The sequence below is a fragment of the Catharus ustulatus genome, chromosome 2 (assembly GCF_009819885.2).
Source record: "Catharus ustulatus isolate bCatUst1 chromosome 2, bCatUst1.pri.v2, whole genome shotgun sequence".
Lineage (NCBI taxonomy): Eukaryota > Metazoa > Chordata > Aves > Passeriformes > Turdidae > Catharus > Catharus ustulatus.
Window position 1 is genome coordinate 18,030,086 of NC_046222.1, and position 20,347 is coordinate 18,050,432.

At 41.0% G+C, this 20,347-nt stretch overlaps 1 protein-coding gene across 3 annotated transcripts; it reads left to right on the forward strand.

The window, feature by feature from the left end:
- The first annotated feature begins 670 nt into the window (after positions 1 to 670).
- On the forward strand, positions 671 to 19,812 carry CD47 (CD47 molecule). Of its 3 annotated transcripts, XM_033051415.2 has the most exons (11): positions 671 to 762; positions 3,792 to 4,142; positions 7,716 to 7,805; positions 9,437 to 9,538; positions 9,912 to 10,004; positions 10,475 to 10,570; positions 12,092 to 12,184; positions 13,850 to 13,881; positions 16,161 to 16,185; positions 16,830 to 16,857; positions 19,690 to 19,812. In XM_033051415.2, the coding sequence occupies exons 1-10, from the start codon at positions 717 to 719 to the stop codon at positions 16,853 to 16,855; spliced, it is 954 nt and encodes a 317-aa protein (XP_032907306.1). In that variant the 5' UTR covers positions 671 to 716; the 3' UTR covers positions 16,856 to 16,857; positions 19,690 to 19,812. The 3 variants fall into 3 exon arrangements, with proteins under 3 accessions (XP_032907306.1, XP_032907308.1, XP_032907307.1); XM_033051417.2 differs by lacking the exons at positions 16,161 to 16,185; positions 16,830 to 16,857; XM_033051416.1 differs by lacking the exons at positions 16,161 to 16,185; positions 16,830 to 16,857; positions 19,690 to 19,812 and adding an exon at positions 16,056 to 16,145.
- Positions 19,813 to 20,347: the final 535 nt, after the last annotated feature.

A 20,347-nucleotide genomic window follows, 5' to 3' on the forward strand; every position in this document is an offset into this window, starting at 1 on the left:
TTATCCTCGCTTTCAAATGAAGTGCAACAGCTGATCACTTACAAGTTCTTCCGTGCTTTTGAACACCTTGTGTTTCCCTTGCACTTAGTGCGTATGACTGGAGCCAGGAGCGAACGTGCCCCTGGCAAGGCCGGTCCTGCCCAGGCTTTCCGGGGCGAGGAGATGCCCTCAGGCGCCGGTCAGCTGACTACCGGGAAGGGACGGGGAAACGAAAGCGCGGCCTCCGTCCCTCTCGCCCACCCCAACGGGGTTTCTACCCGTCAAAAAATCAACCTCTTTCGCAATGAATAAAGCGCTGAAGGAGTCACCCTGTGAACGCTTCCCCTTTCATTGGAGCCGGCACCTTTCCCTGGCAGCCATTTTACCCGGCCCCGAACGCGACCCTCTGCGCCGTGCGTGCGGGGAAACGCGAACCACAGCCCCGCGGCCCCGGAGCTCGGGCAGCCGTGCGATACACGTCCTGCTAATCACTTAAAAAAGACACAAAACACTACCGAAAGCAAGCCTTATCGCCGCTCCTCCCGCGGGCTGCGGGATTGGGGGGGGGGGCAGCGGGCCCGTGGTGAAGTCGGGCCCGCCCCGCGCGCCTGCCCCCGCGCCAGCGGCCCGAGCCAATCAGCGGCAGCAGCGCCCCCCCCGCTCCGCCGCCGCCCGCCCGCCCGCTGCGGCGCTGCTCGAGCCGTTGTTGCGCCGGGCCGCGCCGCCGCCGCTCCGCCATGTGGCTGCTGGCCGCCTCCGTGCTGCTCGGCGCCCTGGGCGCAGGTGAGTGTCCGCCGCACCCGCCCTCCTGCCTTCTCTCCCTTTCCCTCGTCTCCTGACTCCTCCGGCTGCGGCCGCAGCGATCGCCCCCAGGCGCATCCCGTGCGGTCCCGGCGCGGGTACACCGGCGGTGTCTCCGGCGGGGCCCCGGGGTGCGAGGGAAGGGCTGAGCGGCCCCCGAGCCGCGGGAAGGGGAGGGTCTGTCCCGGGGCCAGCGGGGCGGAGCGGCCGCCGCCCGTCCTGCCGCCTCTCCCGCCGCTCGGTGACGGGACTCGCGGCGCTGTTGCCCGGAACTCCCGCTGTTGCTGCTGGCAGCCGGCGTGTGTGGGACTGCGGGAGCGTAGCGATAGATCGCCATCCTCGGGGAAGCAATAGGGACACACACACGCACAAACAACACACGCTGTCATCAGCCCCCGCCGCCGCTCCCCGCATTCTCCCCGGGGCCGGCCGTGGGCTGCTCCCCGCAGGAGCTGCGGGGGAGAGGAGAGACAGCGTGCCCGGAGCTTCGCTCCTCACCCCCGTGGGCATTGGGCAGCTCAGCTCAGCCTGCCTTCCCGAAATAGTCACACTGCTGCACAGGGTCTGGGGCTGACGGCGTTTCTTGATCTTTAGTATTAGGTCTGTGTGCCATCGAAGCGCAGTTGGCATCGCCCAGTCTTAAATTCTTATTTCTCTGCCTTGAGAAGAAACTCGGTGGAGGGACAGAGCTAACAAAATTTCACGGAGGTGCTGTGATGTTGTTCTGCCAGCAGCACATCGAAACTTGAGTGTTTATACCTCGTGTCGAAATTGTAGTCTCGGTTCTGAGGTTAGCAGTAGACTGGCTTAAATGTCAAGTGTCTCAGCCCATCAGGGGCAGTGACCAAACTTCATGGTTTTGCCGATTGTGTGCGGCCGCTCTGAATTTGCAGTGCATGTGCAGCAGCCTTTCTGTAGCAGCTTCGCAGCTGCAAGTTCTTCAGGAGCCCCCACGCTGCTTAGTGTAAGGCTGTAAAATTGTCACCTTCGTGTGACGATAATCTATGAGAAAGTTGGAGGCTAAGAGCCCACCCGGTAATCCATTGCCTACTGGTTTTGGTAGCTTTTGGGAGAGGGTTCTCTTGGCTTCCTCTTACCACCAGAATTGTTGGGAAGTTGGTAGTGGAAGTGCTATCTGCACGAAGCCGTCTGCAGGGCTCCCTTCAGTGGGAGAGCCGCCACACAACCTCTTCCGTGAAAGCAGCGAGATCGCAGAGCAAAAATGTAAATGTGCTGGCTCTGAAAAAGAAGAAAAATCCCAACAGTTATTATCATGATTTAGTGTGGAAACAACTGGGAAATTTATTTCACAAAGAATCATTGAAGGTTTTAATTGTGTACTTTTTTTTTTATTTGGGCATAGGTTAAGGTTTGTGTATAGTTTCCTTTTATTGCTTTTATTAAAAATTGCAACACAATGAGTAAACCAGAGAATGCTTCTTCCTTCATTGTGAAATGCCATCCATGCATGTTATATACAGAGCCAGTTTATTTTAAGCTTTTGATGTTTAGTAGTAATCCAGGAAATAGTGTTAGACTGTTAAAGTGATATTTAAAACAAGCGTGTTTTTTAAATGTGATCTGAGACTCTTGGTTTGAGGAAAAAAAAAGAACTACTGCAAATAGTGACATAAGTTGGTTTTTTTCCCTTTGCTGTTGCTTTTCTTTCTTCCCTTGCCCTAATTAAATTTAGCCATTAAATACATATCATCATTCTGATTGTATGCATATGAGTATTAGCAGTTCCCAAGAAGTCCCTGGAGCTGTTCCAGATTGTAAGTGTCAGAGTTTACTGTACTAGGGGAGTGTCGTATTCTTTCCCATATTTGGTTTTATCAGATGGATGTAGTAAAGCATTTTGAATTATTAATGTCTTTGGGACTTTGGGGAGCAATTACTATGAAGAAAACTATTAAACTTTGTTATGACTTCATACAGACAAAGAAAAACAGAGAAAATAAAATATTCAAAGCCTTTATAGCTTACAGCCAAGCTAGTTTAATTAACCTCTTTTTTCTGGTTTCTGATGTAATTTGTATACTGCTTTTACAATTTTTGATATTCTTAAGAACTGATGACTGGATCTTCATTTCTGATAAAATCTTGATATAGGGTTTAGGTCTTTCTTGAAACACTGGTCAGTCAGTGCTACTGTTTTAGAACTGTGATGCAATGTGGGAAAGAGATGGGAAGACCCAGCAGTAGTAACATAGTCCTGTGAGGTGTTTATTTTTCCTTACCTGCTTTGAATGTGATTGTTAGAGACAATATTCACAGTAATTTGTAATATAGGTTGGTCATTTTTACAAATTCTCCATTTTCAATTCTGTTGTGTATGCAGTTAAATACTAAGTAGTAATCTTGTTAAATATACGGTGTTGTGTGTGCACCTTCTCCACTGGAAAGGAGAGAGAATTTGCAAGAAGTTATCTAAACTATGGCATTTGGCTCCACCTTCAGAGATAAGAAGGAACAAGTGACAAAGCTTTCTTGATTAAGCTGCCCTGCCTGCCTTCTCGTAGAAGTTATTAGTAAGACTTTCTTCCCTGTGTCCCTAATGAACTGGAAAGCAAGCTTGTTTGGAGCTGATGCCTGGACCTCAGTTTCTAGATACTTGTGTGATCAGCAGGAAAAAACTGCACATCAGTGGGACAGACTGTGGCTGATGTTATCCATATGCTTTGGAGAAACCAGGCATTATTTCCACACGTGAAATAGGAGAGATGTCCAAGTAAATAAGTGGCAACCCGATTTTTTTAAAAAAATGTATTATAGGTTATGGTATCTACACATTAAATGAATGTGAGATTGGCTGAGTCTTTGTAGAGGAGTAAATAGAATTATAATGACACCTTTTTTTCACCTTCTGTTGATCCCTTAAAGCATGATTCCCTTTTGTGGTTTCATGGGAGAGTTTTGTTTTCCTAGTTCACTTGTTGTAATTATTTATTCTTTGTTCTTGAGGATTAAGAAGTAATTCTGAATGTGCCAATTTTCATTTTTCTTTATAGGCTCTGCTCAGTTGATACTTTCTGGGACAAGTGTTATAGAAAAAAATGGCTGTAATGAAACTGTAGTTTTACCTTGTTACGTGACTAATCTAAGGCAGAAAAATATCGAAGCCATGTTTGTTATATGGAAAAAGGAAGGAACTACAATTTTTTCTTATCGTGGAGCAACCAAGAACTTTAATATTGATCCCTCGTTTTCATCTGCAAAATTTTTACACCTTGAGAATTTAACCAATGGTGATGCCTCACTGGTGCTCAACAGTAAACAAGCAATTGTTGGAAATTACAGCTGTGAAGTAACAGAATCAAACAGAGAAGGAGAATTCAGACTGGAACTTAGAAACGGCTCAGGTGAGTTGTCTGCTATTGTTTCAGAACCTGTTGGGAGGGAAAGCAAGCAAATTCTTAAGGGAAGGAGAAGAAATAATGAACGTGGCAATGTATTCCTTTAAAGTGAAATACAAGAAATGTAGTACCTAGACCTTCTAACTTGTAAACTAATATGGCTTATTTTAGTTTAAGTTATAGGGGAGTGCTTCCATGGGAAAGATCTGAACACATTTTTTCATTCTGTAATAATGTCTGACCTAATGATTTGGGTCCCATATAGGAGAATCTATGCTTTCCCACAGCTTTTTGATTATATAGGCGCTGATAAATTCAGTAGTCTCATGTTATTGCCTGATGTACTTCTGATCATCTTTGTAATACTGAAATGTATACATCCATCACAGTGGCTGCAGAGATCTTTTCTTGGAAGAATTGCTTCTTGCAACCTTTAACTCTGCTGGAAAACTACAGGTAGAACTAATAGAAATTCTGGTTTGAGAGCTCTAAAACTCAGTCTGAAGGTAGGCAGTCTTCTAGCAAGGTTCAAAATGCTACTGCTAGATGGCAACTTGTAGTTTTTAGCATTAAGTGTCATCTTCAAAAGATGGTGTTTAAAGTGATGTTGAAATGAATGAGAGTCACTAAATGAATTTTTCATCCAGAGGGTTATTTTGCTTTATCTTGTCGGTCCCAGCCCACATTCTCCAGCGCCTCAGCTGTTGAATAATGTGTTCTGCTGTGCATAGGTTACCTGCCAAGTGCTATGCAGATGGGACAGTTTCACTGGACATGGGTGTGCCCTGTTCATCTGTTTTGCCTCTGGAGAGCTGCTCAGAAGCACTGAATGTGTTGCATATGTGTAGCGCATGGAGCCTTACCCACACACTCTAGAATTTAGTTTGCTTTTGCTATTAGTTTTCACATTTCACAATAAAATATTTGTGAAGCTCAAACTTGCTCGTATCCTGCTGCAGACGTTTTTGTAATTCTCAGCTGGGTCTAGTTGTTGAGTTAACCATATACCCTGCAAAGCAAACATGATCCTGAAATTGAGAAGGGCACACACATTGAAACTGAAAATGCTAGAAGATCATTCATTTCTTAGAACACTGCAAAGCCAGGGGAAGAGGTATACACAGTCTCTGTTTCCTTCATTCTCTTACAGCTTACTCACACCTTTGTGACTGTTTATGCAATTCAGAGTTATGCTCCAGGAAGCAAGGCTTGAGAGTGCAGGAGAATCAAGTCCCATTTGCAAGTTTTATTTTCTTTGTGTTTGTAATTATGAAATCAGTATAAAGACAACAGAGCAGGAAACTGATACAATTTTTCTAATTTCATTTCTAGTTGTCAGTTGCGGCGACGAAACACCAGAGGAAAAATGTGGTTGGTGAAAAATTCATAGTTTTGAGGTCGCATTAGGTTTGAAACTATTGGCTAGAAAATGTAAAACCTAGGTCTGAGGGTGAAGGAAACACAGTCGCTTGCTCTCTCTCTCAGTTCTTCTGCACAACTTTTTGTTGCTTGCTCCTCCTCAGTGTTCTACAGAAACTCTTGAGACAGTAAGCTAGTAGAAGAAAGTATAGTAAGTGAGTTTTGGAAAGGGTTAGTGGATAATGGAAATCCCGTACCAGTCTTTACTCAGTCATTTCTGAGCAATGAATTCATTCTGTCACTCCTAGCATGTTCCAGTTGATACTTTTACAAAGACAGTCGTACAAAGAACCAGCTGTCCTGCATCTCTCTTTAGTGAATTCCTGGGTTCACCTAGGCAGTGGGTAGCCCTGTGAGCAAGATTGCTTTGCAAGTGCCCTCATCTTTGTGCACAGACACTCTTTCCTGATCAGGAGAGTGACTATCAAGTTTCCACGTTTTCTTTTATTTTTGCTCTCTTTATCATTCTTTTCTTGATGCTTTTTCTCTTATTTCCTCATCCTTCTTGTTTCTTCTTTTCTTCCTTGTCTTCTTCACCTGTTTCCTTTCCCTTTTACCTCTTCACTCTTCTTTCCCCCCAGTCTGGCAGTCTCTCATTTTAGCTTGGAACTGACTGCCCTATATTGGCTCTCAAACCACTACTTTATGCCAGGAGTTAAGTTGATTACTATGAAGCTCCAGAGTAAGGGAAGTATATTTCCAGGAAAATGCATTCAGCAGTTCCTCTTCCTTGCATGTTGCATGTGTCTGCAGTATTGCAACTTCCGTTCTTTCAGATTCCAGGACCAGTCCACATGTGGCTCTGTGGTGCATGCTGAAGCCCCAGCAGATATCAGGCTTCTTATCTGCTTTCTTTTTTGTGATAGCACATAGTGTCAGCTGGAAATCCTAAAGAGGAAGAAGTGAAGTGGTTCTCAGAGTCTCTACTTGCAGTTACTTTCTTTAATTATTCTCAGTTGCATTGAACAGCATCGCTGGGATTTTTTTTTTTTTTGGCTTATTAGGGAGTGGCTGCTGTGCTCTGAAGTTACTGTTCAATATTAGTTGCTTTTTCCGTATTAGGAATGAAGCAAAAAGTCTTGTTTTAAACAACTCAATAAATTAACCTTCTTTTGGTGAGTTAAGAGTTAGCAGCTATTTCTCCATTTTCTTGCCTTCAGCTTAGCATTTGCTTTGTATTTCCATTGTATGCACTGTATCTACTTCTGTGACCTCTTCTGGGAGGAGGGGAGGGAAGGGAAAGAGGGAAACTTCTGAACTTAAAAGCTGCCCTCGGGGTATTTAATTGACATTGAAAATTGTGAGTATTGCTGCTTAATTACATGTTTCTAGAGCAACAGATGCAACTTTTGTGTATGGAGAAAAATGCAATAAATACGCATTTTAATGGAGATTAGAATTTTCTTTGGAAGCAAATGTGCAGGCAGAGGAATGGTGGCAAGTGTAATATAAGAAATTGAGACTTTGAATTCCACTGAGTGAGCCTAAATGAATATATGAGCAGAGATGCAAGAATTTACTGCATTTTCTAGTTCAGTGGAGATATTTTCAGATTTTTATGTTGGAAGGTGGCTTACAGGGTCTTAAAGCATGACTGAGCAGCCTAAGGCATCCAGAATGCAGGGGAAAAACGTCTAGATGGATGATGTTGGGAAGACCTACAATTAACAAGGCACTGTTTCCCTCTCACTTAGGCTAGCTCCTGTATTCCTTACCACATTTCTGGATTTCTTCCAGAGTTACCACCATTGAAAGCAGAAGAAAATGGCAGAGGCATCAAATTGGACTTCTCGTATCTTCTCTGCTTAGCCTAAATACTGTTTTTCTGATTTACAGAGATTTTCATAGTTCCCCAAGTTCAGTAGGTTGTAGTGCCAAAAGCTAGCACCAACATATGCTCTGCTCCAGTGGAAATTAATACTTCCAGTTTGGAAAACACTGGGATAAGTAGAAATACTGAAAAAGTAGGTTGTCATCCAGATGACCAGGGAGAAAAATACCTAGGTAGAGGACATAGGTTTCTTAGCCAATTATAGTTCTTAATGCTAAATTGCATCTAGTATTGGGCAATCTAGGCCATAGCCTAAGAGGAATGATAAATATAAAGCAAATAACCTCAGTTTTTGTTCTCTTCCTAATATTTCTCTTTGTATTCTCTAGGATCATGGTTCATTCTAGGGGAAAGGGCTGTCATCATATCATTGGTGATCTTACTTGTTATTTTGTGTGCAGCTCAGTTAATTTTTATTGGTAAGTATTTACTCTAATTCTTTGCAGTTTCTGATTTGTGCAGAAATCACTTCCATGCATAAAGACATCCATGTGAAGTGGAAGGTGGTGCTCACATCTAAAAGATGTGTGAAAATTGATCCAGATAATACACAGAGACGTGGTGTGTGTGAAGCTTTTCTTCACTGTTGATTCACCATGACGTTATTGAATAATTTAAAAATATTTCATTATATTGCCATAAAATCAATATGAGAAAGGATAGTGTGCTCTCCTCTTAATGTAAAACTTTTCATTAGTCTTTTAGCACTGGCTTAGTTATAATTTAACACTGACATTGGTGATTTTATTAAATGTTTTTAGAGGCAATACATTAATTCACCAGTGTCAGACATCCTTGCAGATGTTCTTTATACGCTGTTATCCAACATCTGTGCAATGCAGAGAGTGCTTTATGTCCTGGTCTTTCAGATGGTGCAATTTGTTACATCAGTCTTGGAGGTTTTTCTGCCTTTTTCAATTTGTAGACTTCTAAAAAATAAATTTAAAAAGAGAAACATTTCAGCTAAGAGTCAAGTCCATAAGAAATGGAAAGTAATTGTGATTTTTAATAATAATATATGTATTCAACCATCTATATATAACTTCCTTTATAAATGTTTCATGAATCTCTGGAAGTGTTGTGACTTTTCAAAGGTCCATCCATGGTCCAAGGTTGAAAACTAATACATACTTTAAAAAATTACTTTATCTCTGTATTCTTGTATTCCTGATTTTTGTATTTTATAATGATATAGGAAGCTCTGGTCTGTTCAGGACTTGCCATTGCCCTGCATTCATAGCAGAGCTTCAACATTTTTAGGAAAATAATAATTTCATGGCGAATCACTGTCATTTTATAAGAGCATTCACTTATAAAGACAACTTCTCTTTATAAGTGTTCTATCTCTAACTTAATAAATATGGATGTACTTACTGTTTGTTGGGATTTTTTTGTGTTGGTGCATTTTTTTTTCCCTTTAATTTGTACTCTTTTAGATAGCCTGGGAATCCACCAGTGATACTCTATGCCTTTAAATAATTTATTAAATTTGGCATGATTTTTCTGTGTAATATTTGAGAATGTATGTTTTCTTGGTTTTGTGCACTGGGGGATGTTGTGTTGGTTTGTTTGAGGTGGGGTTTTTGGGACTTTTGTTTTACAGGATTGGCCTTTAGAATTTAAGTTCCTTTGGGGACAGAGGTGATGTGATCTGTCTCACCCAGTGTCATGAGGAAGAGAATGAAACCTGGAATTTCTAAATCCCTCCCTGACACTCACCTGAGTAATAAATTCCCTGTGACATTTAAATGTCAGCAGTGCATTTACCTGAATTAACCTGTACCATGTCTCAAAGTTATTCTGATAACATATCAGCTGAATTGTATGGGAGGGGAAAGTAAGAATTTGACCAGAACACTGATGCCAGGTGTCATTTTTCTGAGTAAACCATATTAACCATATCAAACAATGAAAACAAATTAAATCTTGGGAATGTATAAAGTTTTAATTTTTAGAAGTTTGAGTTTATTTAGGAACAGTCCAAATCATTTGTATTTTAGTGAGAGAATCTGTATGTCTGATTGTTTTGTCCTCTCTCTCTCTCTTTAAGGATTAAAATATGAAATTGAATCTCAGAAGAAAGTGTGCGTTATTATAGCACTTGTCATCTTTGCAATTGTAGCTGGTGTAGGCGCTGCTCTTTTTATCCAAGGTAAGTGATTAAAATTGTTCTCTTAATTTAAGGGAGTAAGAGCAGAGAAAAATCTGTTCCAATCTGTAGTATGGAAGTTAGTATCACCTATTAATTGCCATCTACTAACTTTTAAATAAAAATATGCAGACTACCGCAGAAACAGCATTGGAGTTGTCAGGCCCTCAAGTGATCATAAAGATACAGACTCCATATTTATGTATATTTTCTATCCTACTGCCTTGGGTGAATATTAGAGACCAGAAAGTGACTTTGGCCCTTCAGTGGGATTTCTTTCTGGACCCAGCAAATTTGGCGATTTGATTTATGTTGCTTTGTGCAGTATTCCAGTTAACAATTTTGGTTTTACTGATTCCTACATAAATGTTTGCAGATGGCTATACTGTACAGAATCAGGCTGGTCTTGGCCTAATGGTAATCCCTGCTGTGATTTTGGTACCACTTCAGTACGTCATGTTTGGAATTGGTGAGTATTTCTTTACTCAGTATGGATAGAGAAAAACTGAACTCTTCCCATAATCTACAAAATATTCTCATTTTTATAAACAGGTGCTGAGTAGCATCCTGGGTTCATCACATTTATAATATCTTGAAACAGAATGTTGCTTCACAGAAGTAGGAGTTAACCTGCTTGAACAGTGAGATTTAGGGTAGCACATCTGAGTGATTTCTGCTCTCCCTTCCTGGGTTTAGGGACTGGGTTGAATAACTATCTCTGAGAATGTGAGTTCCATTTTTTTCTAATTGTATTTTTTATAATTTTTTTATATACATCATTTTACGTGTATACATACAGGAGCAATGACCTGAGGTTTTGTTATCATGCTGACTGGCTGAGCTCAGAATTTAGGAGAATCTGTTTTCTAGCTTTATGCAATTATCTGTAGTTTATATCTCTGTAGTTAAATTTTATAATTTTATTTCTTTTTCCTGCAGTTTTTGACAGTCAGCTGCAAGCAACCTTGGCTCTGATAGGTTTGAAACTTCTTGGTTTTATAATTGCTGTGGTTGGTTTTGCACTGTGTGTCCCAGGTAAGCAGTTAAGTCTTCTGGGAAAGTGTGTGTTTTACTCATCTACACTTGATATTTGTTTATTTCTAACAGTAAAACTTTGTGTAAGTGGCTTCACTGCATGGAATGTTACTTAGTAACTTCTGTAAATGTAGTTTAGGACTACTGTGCTAATGCTTTTTTATCTGGTGAAAGAAGAATAGCCTAAAGGAAGTATTACATACATCAGTTTAATGACTGCATTCTTTGAGCAGCTGCTTTAAAAAAAGAAAAGTTGATTGTTTTAATTTTGCATGTTAGTGTTGATTTTGGGTGACTATTATTGGTTTTTCTTACTGAGGCCTAGGGTAGTTAGAAATTAAATAATAATAATAATAATTTTCTAATGTTCAGTGATTAAATCAGAAATTCCTTGCTAATCTTCTCTTGTTTACAACTGAACCCATTAATATTTCAACGAATACCAATAAAACACATTAGGAAGGTAAATGTAGAAGCAATAAACTTGGAAATGTTCTTGGGCTGTTGTAAGAGTGGTTGTGGCTGACACTGTTTCATCACTGAGAAACTGTCAGGGTGGTAAAGGAACACCAGTTAACCACCACACACAGTGATGTTTTTCCCTACCCCTGGCCTCCCTTTTTCGCCTCTCTGCCCTTCCCTGTGCCACCAGAGAGCTCTACAGCAGAGAAGAGGTCAGTTTAGGACTTTGGCAGTATGTTCAGTAGGAGAATGCAAATTTATGTTCCTTGTGGGCACTTTTATGCTCCTGATTTATTGTTTTAGTCATTTATTAGGTTGGGGATTTAAGACCTATTTTTCCTTGAAGTCGTTTTTAAAGATTGTCTAATCTGGGTGAAATGATAGCCCTTTCAGTGGAGTCGTGATTTGAATTTTATGCTTGTTGTTCAGTATTTACAGAAGTATTTGTGAGCTCTGTAGGTTATAATAGTAAAATAAACTGATGAGAGATTTCTGGTAAAGCATTAATACAGGGATTTTTTGGAGGATGCTTTTATAATGCTTGTAAATTAAAAGTATCTTTAGTTTTTTCATTTTTTTCTTCTCCCAGGTACATACATTGTAGTGTTAGCTGTATTTCTGGGAGTTCAGCTCAGTGACCCTGAACTGTCAAAAGAAAGAGCTCATCCTGGGTTGAGCTGACAGATAGTTGTAATAACAGTAACAGTATTGTATTCTGTCACCTAATACAACTGCAGTCCAAAGCAGTTGGGATTGAAGATGTAAGTTTAAACTGAAAATACTGTTAATGAAAGAACGTTATCAATTGCAGTGAATGACAGTGGAGTGCCTAAACTAGTCGAATAGTTGAGATAAGCAGAATAAATCAGTAAATGCCTCTGTATCACTAAAGAATGTATACAAAAAAAATAAAGGTGCAGGAGTAGTTCCAGGATGGCTTTGAAAGTGAAATTAATCATGCATCAGGTTTATTTATTTTACTAAGCAGTCATATCTGAAAATGAGAGTTTGTGCTTTGTTGTGTCGGTTGATACAGTTCTTTTATTGTGTTTTTCCCAGCCTGTCCTCCATTACACGGGTCTGTTCTGATTGCTGGCTTAGCTATTATGGCTATTGCAAGTTTGCTCAGTCTGGCTTACGTGTTTATTATGGGTAAGTAGCACCTAATAGTCTGCATTATTTTCCTTTCAAGTAGACATAATTTCTTTGAGCACAAGGTGTGATTTCACAGTTACATAGTTTTAAAAATTACTGAGAAGTTGTCTGTGTGTGTTGGCTTTGTTTCATAGAGCGTGTGGGGACTCTTGAGTTAAGTTTATCATCATAAACTGTTTAGATATCAACATAGCCAAGTTTCTTAAGTCAGACTGTTTCAGTTGTAGGAGGGATGTTGCTGTTCAAGTTCTGCATTTACACAGTTGGCCAGCTGAATCTTTGAATGAAGAGAGCAAAAAGGTGTCAAGGATTCTGTAGATAGACTGTGGTATAGTGGTGACAAAAGCTTATCAAAACATGGATTTAAAGAAGCAGAAATCTGCCGACTGATTTGTACTGGTTAGAAGTAGGTTAAAAGAAGAGCAATTTGAATGCACACCTTTCATTGTAGTGAACCCTGATTTTCCTCCTCCTTAATTTTAAAACCCAGGAGAAAAGAAACTGAAAAGAAACTGTTTCAAAAACTGATCTGTTCATCAGATCTCAAAAAGATGAGAGATTTAAAAATGCACTAAATAAGCAAAACCCAGCAATGCTGTGCAAAACCCAGCATAACATTGTGGACTCTACAGCTTGGGTCAGAGTGACATTTGTTCAAGCTGTTCATGAAGGCTATTCCAACACCTTGTTGTTGTCCACCTTCTGTGGGCACGGAACTGTGCAGTTGAGGATGAGTTGCTTCCAGACTCAAGCTGAAGTGGTCACAGTGAGTGCAGTCACAAATCTGCTCTGAACCATGCAGTCTCCCAGGTGTAATGTGTGCACACCATGTGTGGGCATGGCCAGAAATAGATCCTGAGACAGGCAGAATTTCCATTGCAGAATGCTTAATACTTGATATCCAAGATAAATGAAGATGAATCAAAAATATGGCAGATGTGAATCAAGCCTTTTAATAGCAACAATAAATTTGTATTTTATTGACTTTGGTTTACTTGTATATACTTGTATAATATTGACTTCAATGCTGTGTGCTCATGGTCTGTATAAATGTTTCATTTCTGGTTTGATTGTGCTGGCTGAAGAAGTCAAATATGACTGTTGGGGTAGATTCTAGCATGCCAAAATAGGCACAATGAATAGTGAGTAGCCTAATTTACCTTTAGAGCTGAGTGCATGTGTGAGGCAATTCACACACTGTATGTGATAAGATCATTTGGTTCCTAAACAGAAGAGTGCTTAGAGGCTCTAGAATTAAGTACCTTTTGGATAAGGAAAGCTTCAATTATGTGTGTTACAACTGCTGCAAGTTTCATCAGTAGACAATACCTTTACAAGGCTGCAAATGACAACATAAGAGGAAATGGCCTCAGGTTGGATATTAGGAAAAATTTCTTCTCTGAAAGGGTGGTCAAGCATTGAAACAGGCTGCCCAGGACATGGTGAAATCATGATCACTGGAAGTGATGTTTAGGTGTGGCTCTTGGGGACATGATTTAGTGGCGAAGATGGTGATGCTGCTTGGGTTGGGCTTGCTGATTGCTTGGGCTTGATGTTCTGGGAGGTCTTCTCCAGCCTTAACAATTCTGTGGTTCTGTGGTTTTGTTTGGTTGATTGTGACATTTATTCATCTGCTTGGTCACTTTTTTGTAATTATTTTAGGTTCCAGAATGAAAGATCATCCTCGTCCGGGGGTAAGCTTAAAATTAATAAATTTGGGGTGACTAGATGGCTCAGGGGATTGTAGTGAGATACTGAACCTTTCTTCACTAGTTCGAGTTCAGACCAGGTTGGTAGCAAGCAACAGTTCTGGCTGTGTAACAGATGTCTAATGTTGAGTGAGTTGGTGGTCTCCATTGTCCCTACTGAGTGTGTCTGTGGTACTGTAATTGCCACCCTGACAGGGCTGCTCTGACTGTTGTGCCCAAATGGAGTTTCCATTGCTGTCACTGAAAGGTGGTGGAAGTTTGGCATTCTTTTACAATGCACTCTTCCACCTGAATATATAAAAGCCATTTTGCTCACCTTATTAAAGAGCTTTTTCTTTAACGTGAGTGCAAAATATCCAGGTGACCTATAACAGAGAATTAAAAGGTTTTTTTCTATGGTCTTGTACACCAGCACCCTTTGGTATTCTCTTCAGTTCCTGGCTATACAGATGGCATAGCCTTGACCTTTTTTCTGATTTTCCTATAATGCCCCCTAATTTGATGAGACCTTCTGAAAAAAAAGTGCCTGTCTTTAGGTAACACAGAACAAATTGAAAAATACCTTGGTTTTTTTAAGGTTTTCCAGTTGGTAGTTTTGAATTGTAGAATAATAGTTCCCAAAACAGTAATGTTCAGTCTTACACAGTGCTTTCGAGTGATCCATGAATGTGAACTGCCTGATTTCTGGTGTTTTCCAGAAGCAAGGAAAGAGGCACAGCTGTAGAATATCAGTAAAACTTCCTTGTAGCAGGGAGTCTGGCAAATACTAACTCATCCCACCTCTTGGATGCCAGCCATCGTTTGAGACACATTTTCAGGTCTCTAGTCTAGAGCTTGAGACCCAGCTGTTGAAGATGGTTTCTAACAGAGCTGACTGCAGTTAGGACAAGAGCTCTTTAGGTTTTTTTTTACTTCTTTGCTTTTACTCATCCATTTTCATTGTAAGGAAGAGTATTTCAGAGGATTAGTCTTTCTTTATGGAAGGAATACAAATGCACAGAATTATAAGAAATAGAAGGAAAGGAGGTTAAGAGATAATTACGTTATAAAAATGAGCTGAGAAGTGAATTGAAGATATGTTTTATTGAAAATGAAATTTTGTCTTTATCTAACATCCTCGTGCTTAGTTGTAGAATGCAGGTAAACAGGGCAAGAGGAGGGTATTTTTTTCCTTTAACTTCGTTTTTGTTTTTAAATAAGCTATGAACTGGAAACCAGCATGCAAAATAGCATCCTTTGATGAGAACTCTGTTCTCTTTATGAGCTGCTCTCCGCACAAGGTGGTCTTCCATGGCAGCAAGGAATTGAGAAATAAATAGCCACAGCAACACAAGAATGAACATCATGTTACACTCTGAACTGGGGACAGGAATGAAAGCAAAAGAAGTTTTTAAAACTTAGAGGTCACTGGAAACCTCAGCAAGCACAAATATGTTCTTTGCAGCTGCAGGGCTACTATCTAGCTGAGGGCTAGATACAGAGGAATTCAAGTGATACATTTTGTGACCTGGTGGAAATTGGTGTGTGTTAATAAGCTGCTCGTTTCCATCAAGGTCTGTTCAGCCTACATTGCTGTGCTTTGAGGCAATAAATAGGTGCGAAGTAATTTTAAGAATACACTTTGACTCTGTGTCATCTAAAGACTATGGAAAACTTAATATTGGTGAAGGGCATCATTTTGACACTGGGGCACACTTAAAAAACGATTCTTGAGATTTTCCTGAGTTGGAGGGCAAAAAGATGTGTTTTTGAAATTTGCCATCTTAACGAAGTACTGATTTTTTAAAAATATTTTTTAGTGTTTCTGTAGGTTGCATGTGTTGTTTCTGATGATTGTCTACCAGACTAAATGCACAACTGTCATGTATTTCTTTTTGAGGAGATTCCACTTTGATTTGCTTGGCTACTAATTTTCTTTTATTTTTTAGTCCTGCTGCTTTGTTACTAACCATTGATCAAATGACAGAAATAATCAGTTAGGTTTCAGAGCTTAAAAGTAGTATCTGCATGGCTTCCGCTGCCACCTAGGGGTATTTCATCTGGGTAAACATCACAGTGAGGGAAAACAACCTGGAGAATGCAGCTATTGACTGATATTTTTTTTCCCCAGACCTTTAGTCACTAATTTGGTTAACATTAAGCTTTCTTCGTTTTTGTAGAATCACTACTTACTGTATATGTCAATTAGAGTAATTTAACTGTGGCCAGCCAGAAGTAAACATGAAGGCTTTTTATACATATATATATTTTTAAATGTTTTGCAGAAAGCTGTAGAAGAACCACTAAATGGTAGGTGATATTCAAGGTTTATCTTCTCATTAAGGGATTAATTTTGGATAAAGATGGTTCTAATTCCCAATACCACTGCACTAAGATGGCAGATCAGTGTGGCAACTTCTGTGGCTCTGTGAGTCAGTAAGAGTTGGATTTCTCTATGAAATGTTGCCTGCAGCTCCAGACTTCCTGTTTTGTGCCACTGTGCTTGCTAGCCAGAGGCACTGTTTGACTGTTTTAGGACAAATCTAATATCTCATGATATTACCTCCACCCTCTTTGCTTTGCAAAATGTCCAGCTTTTAAGGGAAGAAGAGGGAGTGGTATTGAAAATTGATGTTAATTCTTCAGAAAGATTTATTTTGGTGAAATACTTAATGATCACAGCAAAATCTATTCTTCCCACTCTATTCTTTTCATATTTCCTTGGGTTGGGGAAATTCTCTCATGGTGTTGGGAGACTCTGATAGCACTTAAGGTGAGGGAAATTGACAGTGAAAAAGGGATGACTTTGGGTTTTTTTTTTTGCTATTATGTTCACTGATTGGCATGCTGAGTAGTAGCATTCTAACCTGAATTTTAGAATTAACCTGAATATTAACTATGAAGCATTTATTTCTCTTTCACTCATTACTAATCCATTCTTTTGACTTTTAAAGATGCAAAAGGAGTGATGTTAGAATGATGGTAAGTCTAGCAGATATTTGATTTAATGGCTAAGCATTTGAGGGTTTTGATGTTTAGAGTTACCCAATGCTAATTCAATGAAACTTGGAAGACAGGTTTCAGGACAGGTGCTGTTCTTATTCAAATTATATTTAATTGAAAAGGAAGAATACATGTATCCTATATCAAAGAGGAAGAATGTGTATTCCTAAACAGTGAAGAGCATGAGCCAATGGGAGAACTGTGCAATAGTATGTTTCTGATCAAATGTGGAAAGTCAAATAGCTTTGTTTCCTTTATGCTCATGTAGTATTTAAGATGCATGGAATGTTTCCTTGGTGGTGTGGGATGTTCTGTTTGGGTTGGTTTTTTGTTTTGTTTTATTGCTGTTGATATAACTAAGCTTTCTCTCTGCATTTAATTGGGGATCTCCAATGGAAATTCACAGGAAAGTGGTTTAAAATTAACCTTCTGTCCCTCTCCCCCTCTTTAGGTGTTACTTGAATTCTCTGGGTTTTGTTGGATTGTATTTAAATCAGATTTCACTCAATTTGCTATTTTTCAGATTGCTCTCATTGAAGAGCTTAGATTTTAGGCTAGATGATAAGGCTTGAAAATAAAAACAGTATTATTGAGTCTTTTCTATTCATCAGCTGTACTTTTCATGGGAATAGGATAAAAAAGCACTTGTTGATGCTATTGGTACTCATGTTTCTCCCTGAATACTGAGCGAACTTGTCATGAGGCATCATTAGACCCTTAGCTTAGTACTCCTGCATTCAATTACAATTACAGCATTTTGCTTCTTGGGATAAAGAGTAAGCCCACTCCAAATCTGTTAGCTCACTTGAAATACTTTTATATCATGCCATTTCTAGGAGGCATTAATTGGCAATGAGCAAAAAATCAGGTACTAGTTAACTCTAGTTGGAAAAAGGTGTACAGTAATTTCACGAATACAAGCCGCACCAATTTGACCAAAATTTTGGTGGAAACCCGGAAGCGCGGCCAATATTCGAGGGCGGCTAATACATGAACAATATTCTAAAAGCTGCCAAACGGAAGTGAGAGCCCGTGGCAGCCCCAAGCCAAGCTGGAGCCCAGCCGGCCCCGGCTGAGGTGGGAAAGCCTGGCAGAGGCGGGGCCTGCAGTGTGGGGGGTGGGCGGCAGAGCCTGGGCCAGCAGGGCGTGGGAGCCCGGGAGAACTGGGGCTAGCAGTGCAGGGGAGCATGGCAGAAGCAGGAAGCCCGGCGGGTGGGGCTGCCTGGCAGCGGGGGAAGCCCAGCAGAATCGGGGCCAGCAGCGTGGGGGAGCCCGGCGGTGCGGGGGCCTGCAGTGCCGGCCAGGGCGAGCAAACGCGGTGGCGGTGCAGACGGGAGGGGGCGGCCGGCAAGCCTGGCGGCGGCGGCAGCCCTGTGGGCCGGGCGAGCAAACATGGCGCGGGGCGGCCGGCGTGCCTGGCAGCGGCGGCGGCGGCTGGCCCGCCGGCAGGGCGAGCAAACGCGGCAGCGGGGCGGTGCTGATGGGAGAGGGGGGGCCAGCGAGCCCGGCGGCGGCGGCAGCACCACCCGGCCAGCCCCGTCGGCAACCATGAGCGGGCCGAGCCTGCCTGGCCCCACCCCGAGCCAGTAAACCCCGCTATGCCGCGATCCTGTTACTAATTGGCCAATTTGTGAAAGCTGCGCACGGATTCTCGCTACGAACGAAAGTGCGGCTAATATTCAGGGTGCGACTTATCTATTGACAAAGACAGCAACATTGTCGAGGCACCGGAAGTGCGGCTTATACTCCGTGCGGCTTGTATTCATGAAACTACTGTATGACTTTTAAAAACGGGCTTCCTTACAAATACAGTGTGCTGTTTGGTTTATGTTACTTATGACTACTACATTTGGTTCATCCAAATATCCCATATAATTTTCTAGACCAACAGGAATACAAGCACTGCTGCAGTACAAAGGACAAGTGCATTGGTGTCTCATAAACATATTGATAAATGTGCACCAGTGAGTGTAATCTGAGCTGGATGGAGTGGAAGGCAGGGCCTGCTCCAGAATTGGCTACTGCCTGTTCTTGACAGAGTTGAGACCAGGAAACAAATTTGCCAGTCCATTGCATTCAAGCAGACCAGAAGGGAGATGAGGATGGGCTCCCTGCAGTTACCTCATCCTGCTGAAGAACAAGGCAGAAATTTGCTTGGAGATCCATTTTTAAATAAGTTGCCTATTTTTTCTTGGGTCTCATGTAAGTTATGAAAACCTACCTTCTAGTGCTGAGGTGGAGCTTCCAAAGGCACAGACATTGTCAATTACCTATTTAATTTTAGGGTAGAGCTGGAAGTCTGTCTGCTTTTTCTGCTCTGAAAGATGGCTCCTAACCAGTGACAGAAGGTTTTACAGATGGAAGGCAAATGCTCTGACTCACATGCTGGAGGCAGTAACCTCTTGAGCTCTGCCTGCTTCTATGTTAACCTTCCCTGGAAAATCCACAGCACATTGAAGCAGGGATGAATCAGGTGCTGAGGCTGACTAGCTTGCAAAACAGCATGTGAAAGTAAACTAGCATTAGAATATATGGACAGGTGGGTCAGACAGCTGAACCTGTGAGCAATGCAGCTTATTCAAATTCATAGGTGTGAATTTGATCCAAGACAGTGTCCACCTTGTTTTTGTGGAGAGGCTAAAACATCGCTTGCTGTTAGTAACACATTTTTCTACTATTTGAATACTAAATGTGCCTTCAATTTTGAAATGAAAAAAAAAATTATCTGTAAGCTGTGACTTGTGTAGGTAGCACAAAACATTGCTGTTCTTCCCAAACAATACTTACGTTTCTTTCTTTTTAAATTCCCAGACCTGCAGAGTTATGTGACACGTATATAAAAAGTACACCGTTGTTGATACACCGTGGCCTTGAAGATGCACTACTCAACAAGAAGAAATTCAGGAATTAGTTGTTTTGCATGTGTGGCAAAAGTGCTTTTGATATAAATGACATAATTTTATAGTCACAGCAGCTGTAGCAAGGAACATGTGTGTTTGCCCACATGTGATCTTTATTTTCTTTTGTTATGGTGTATATGGGATGGTTGAGGGTGAGAATATAAAAAGCACTATTTGCCCAGTACAGAGTCTCCCTGCAGTAATCCTTAGTGGTATTATTTTCAAAAACTATCATTTATCACTGCTTTGATGATGGGCCTGCTGAGCCCAGAGGTTGCAATACCATTTAGACTATTGTTTTCTTTATTTGTGTGCATGGACAAAGTATGGTTTACGTGTATGATACAAGCAGGAAGTAGAGATTGTACAAATACATCTTTCTGACATTCAGCAAATTTTTATTTAAAAAAAATAAAAAGTTACATACAAAGTTGCATAAGTACAAAGCGTACTCCCAGCTCTCCTGAAATTATTAACAGAGTTCTAATTCCATGAGACATTAGTATTCCTCTCTGTGGACAGTAGTCACGTGTGCTCTGGTGACTGATATTTTTGTCCAGTGAGAGGGC

Bases quoted from the DNA above. Each gene is read 5' to 3' on its own strand.
- CD47 (XM_033051415.2), top strand. From the start codon at position 717: ATGTGGCTGCTGGCCGCCTCCGTGCTGCTCGGCGCCCTGGGCGCAG. The intron at 4,143-7,715 runs GTGAGTTGTCTG...TGTATTCTCTAG, and splicing joins GGAACTTAGAAACGGCTCAG to GATCATGGTTCATTCTAGGG. The intron at 10,571-12,091 runs GTAAGCAGTTAA...TGTTTTTCCCAG, and splicing joins TTTTGCACTGTGTGTCCCAG to CCTGTCCTCCATTACACGGG.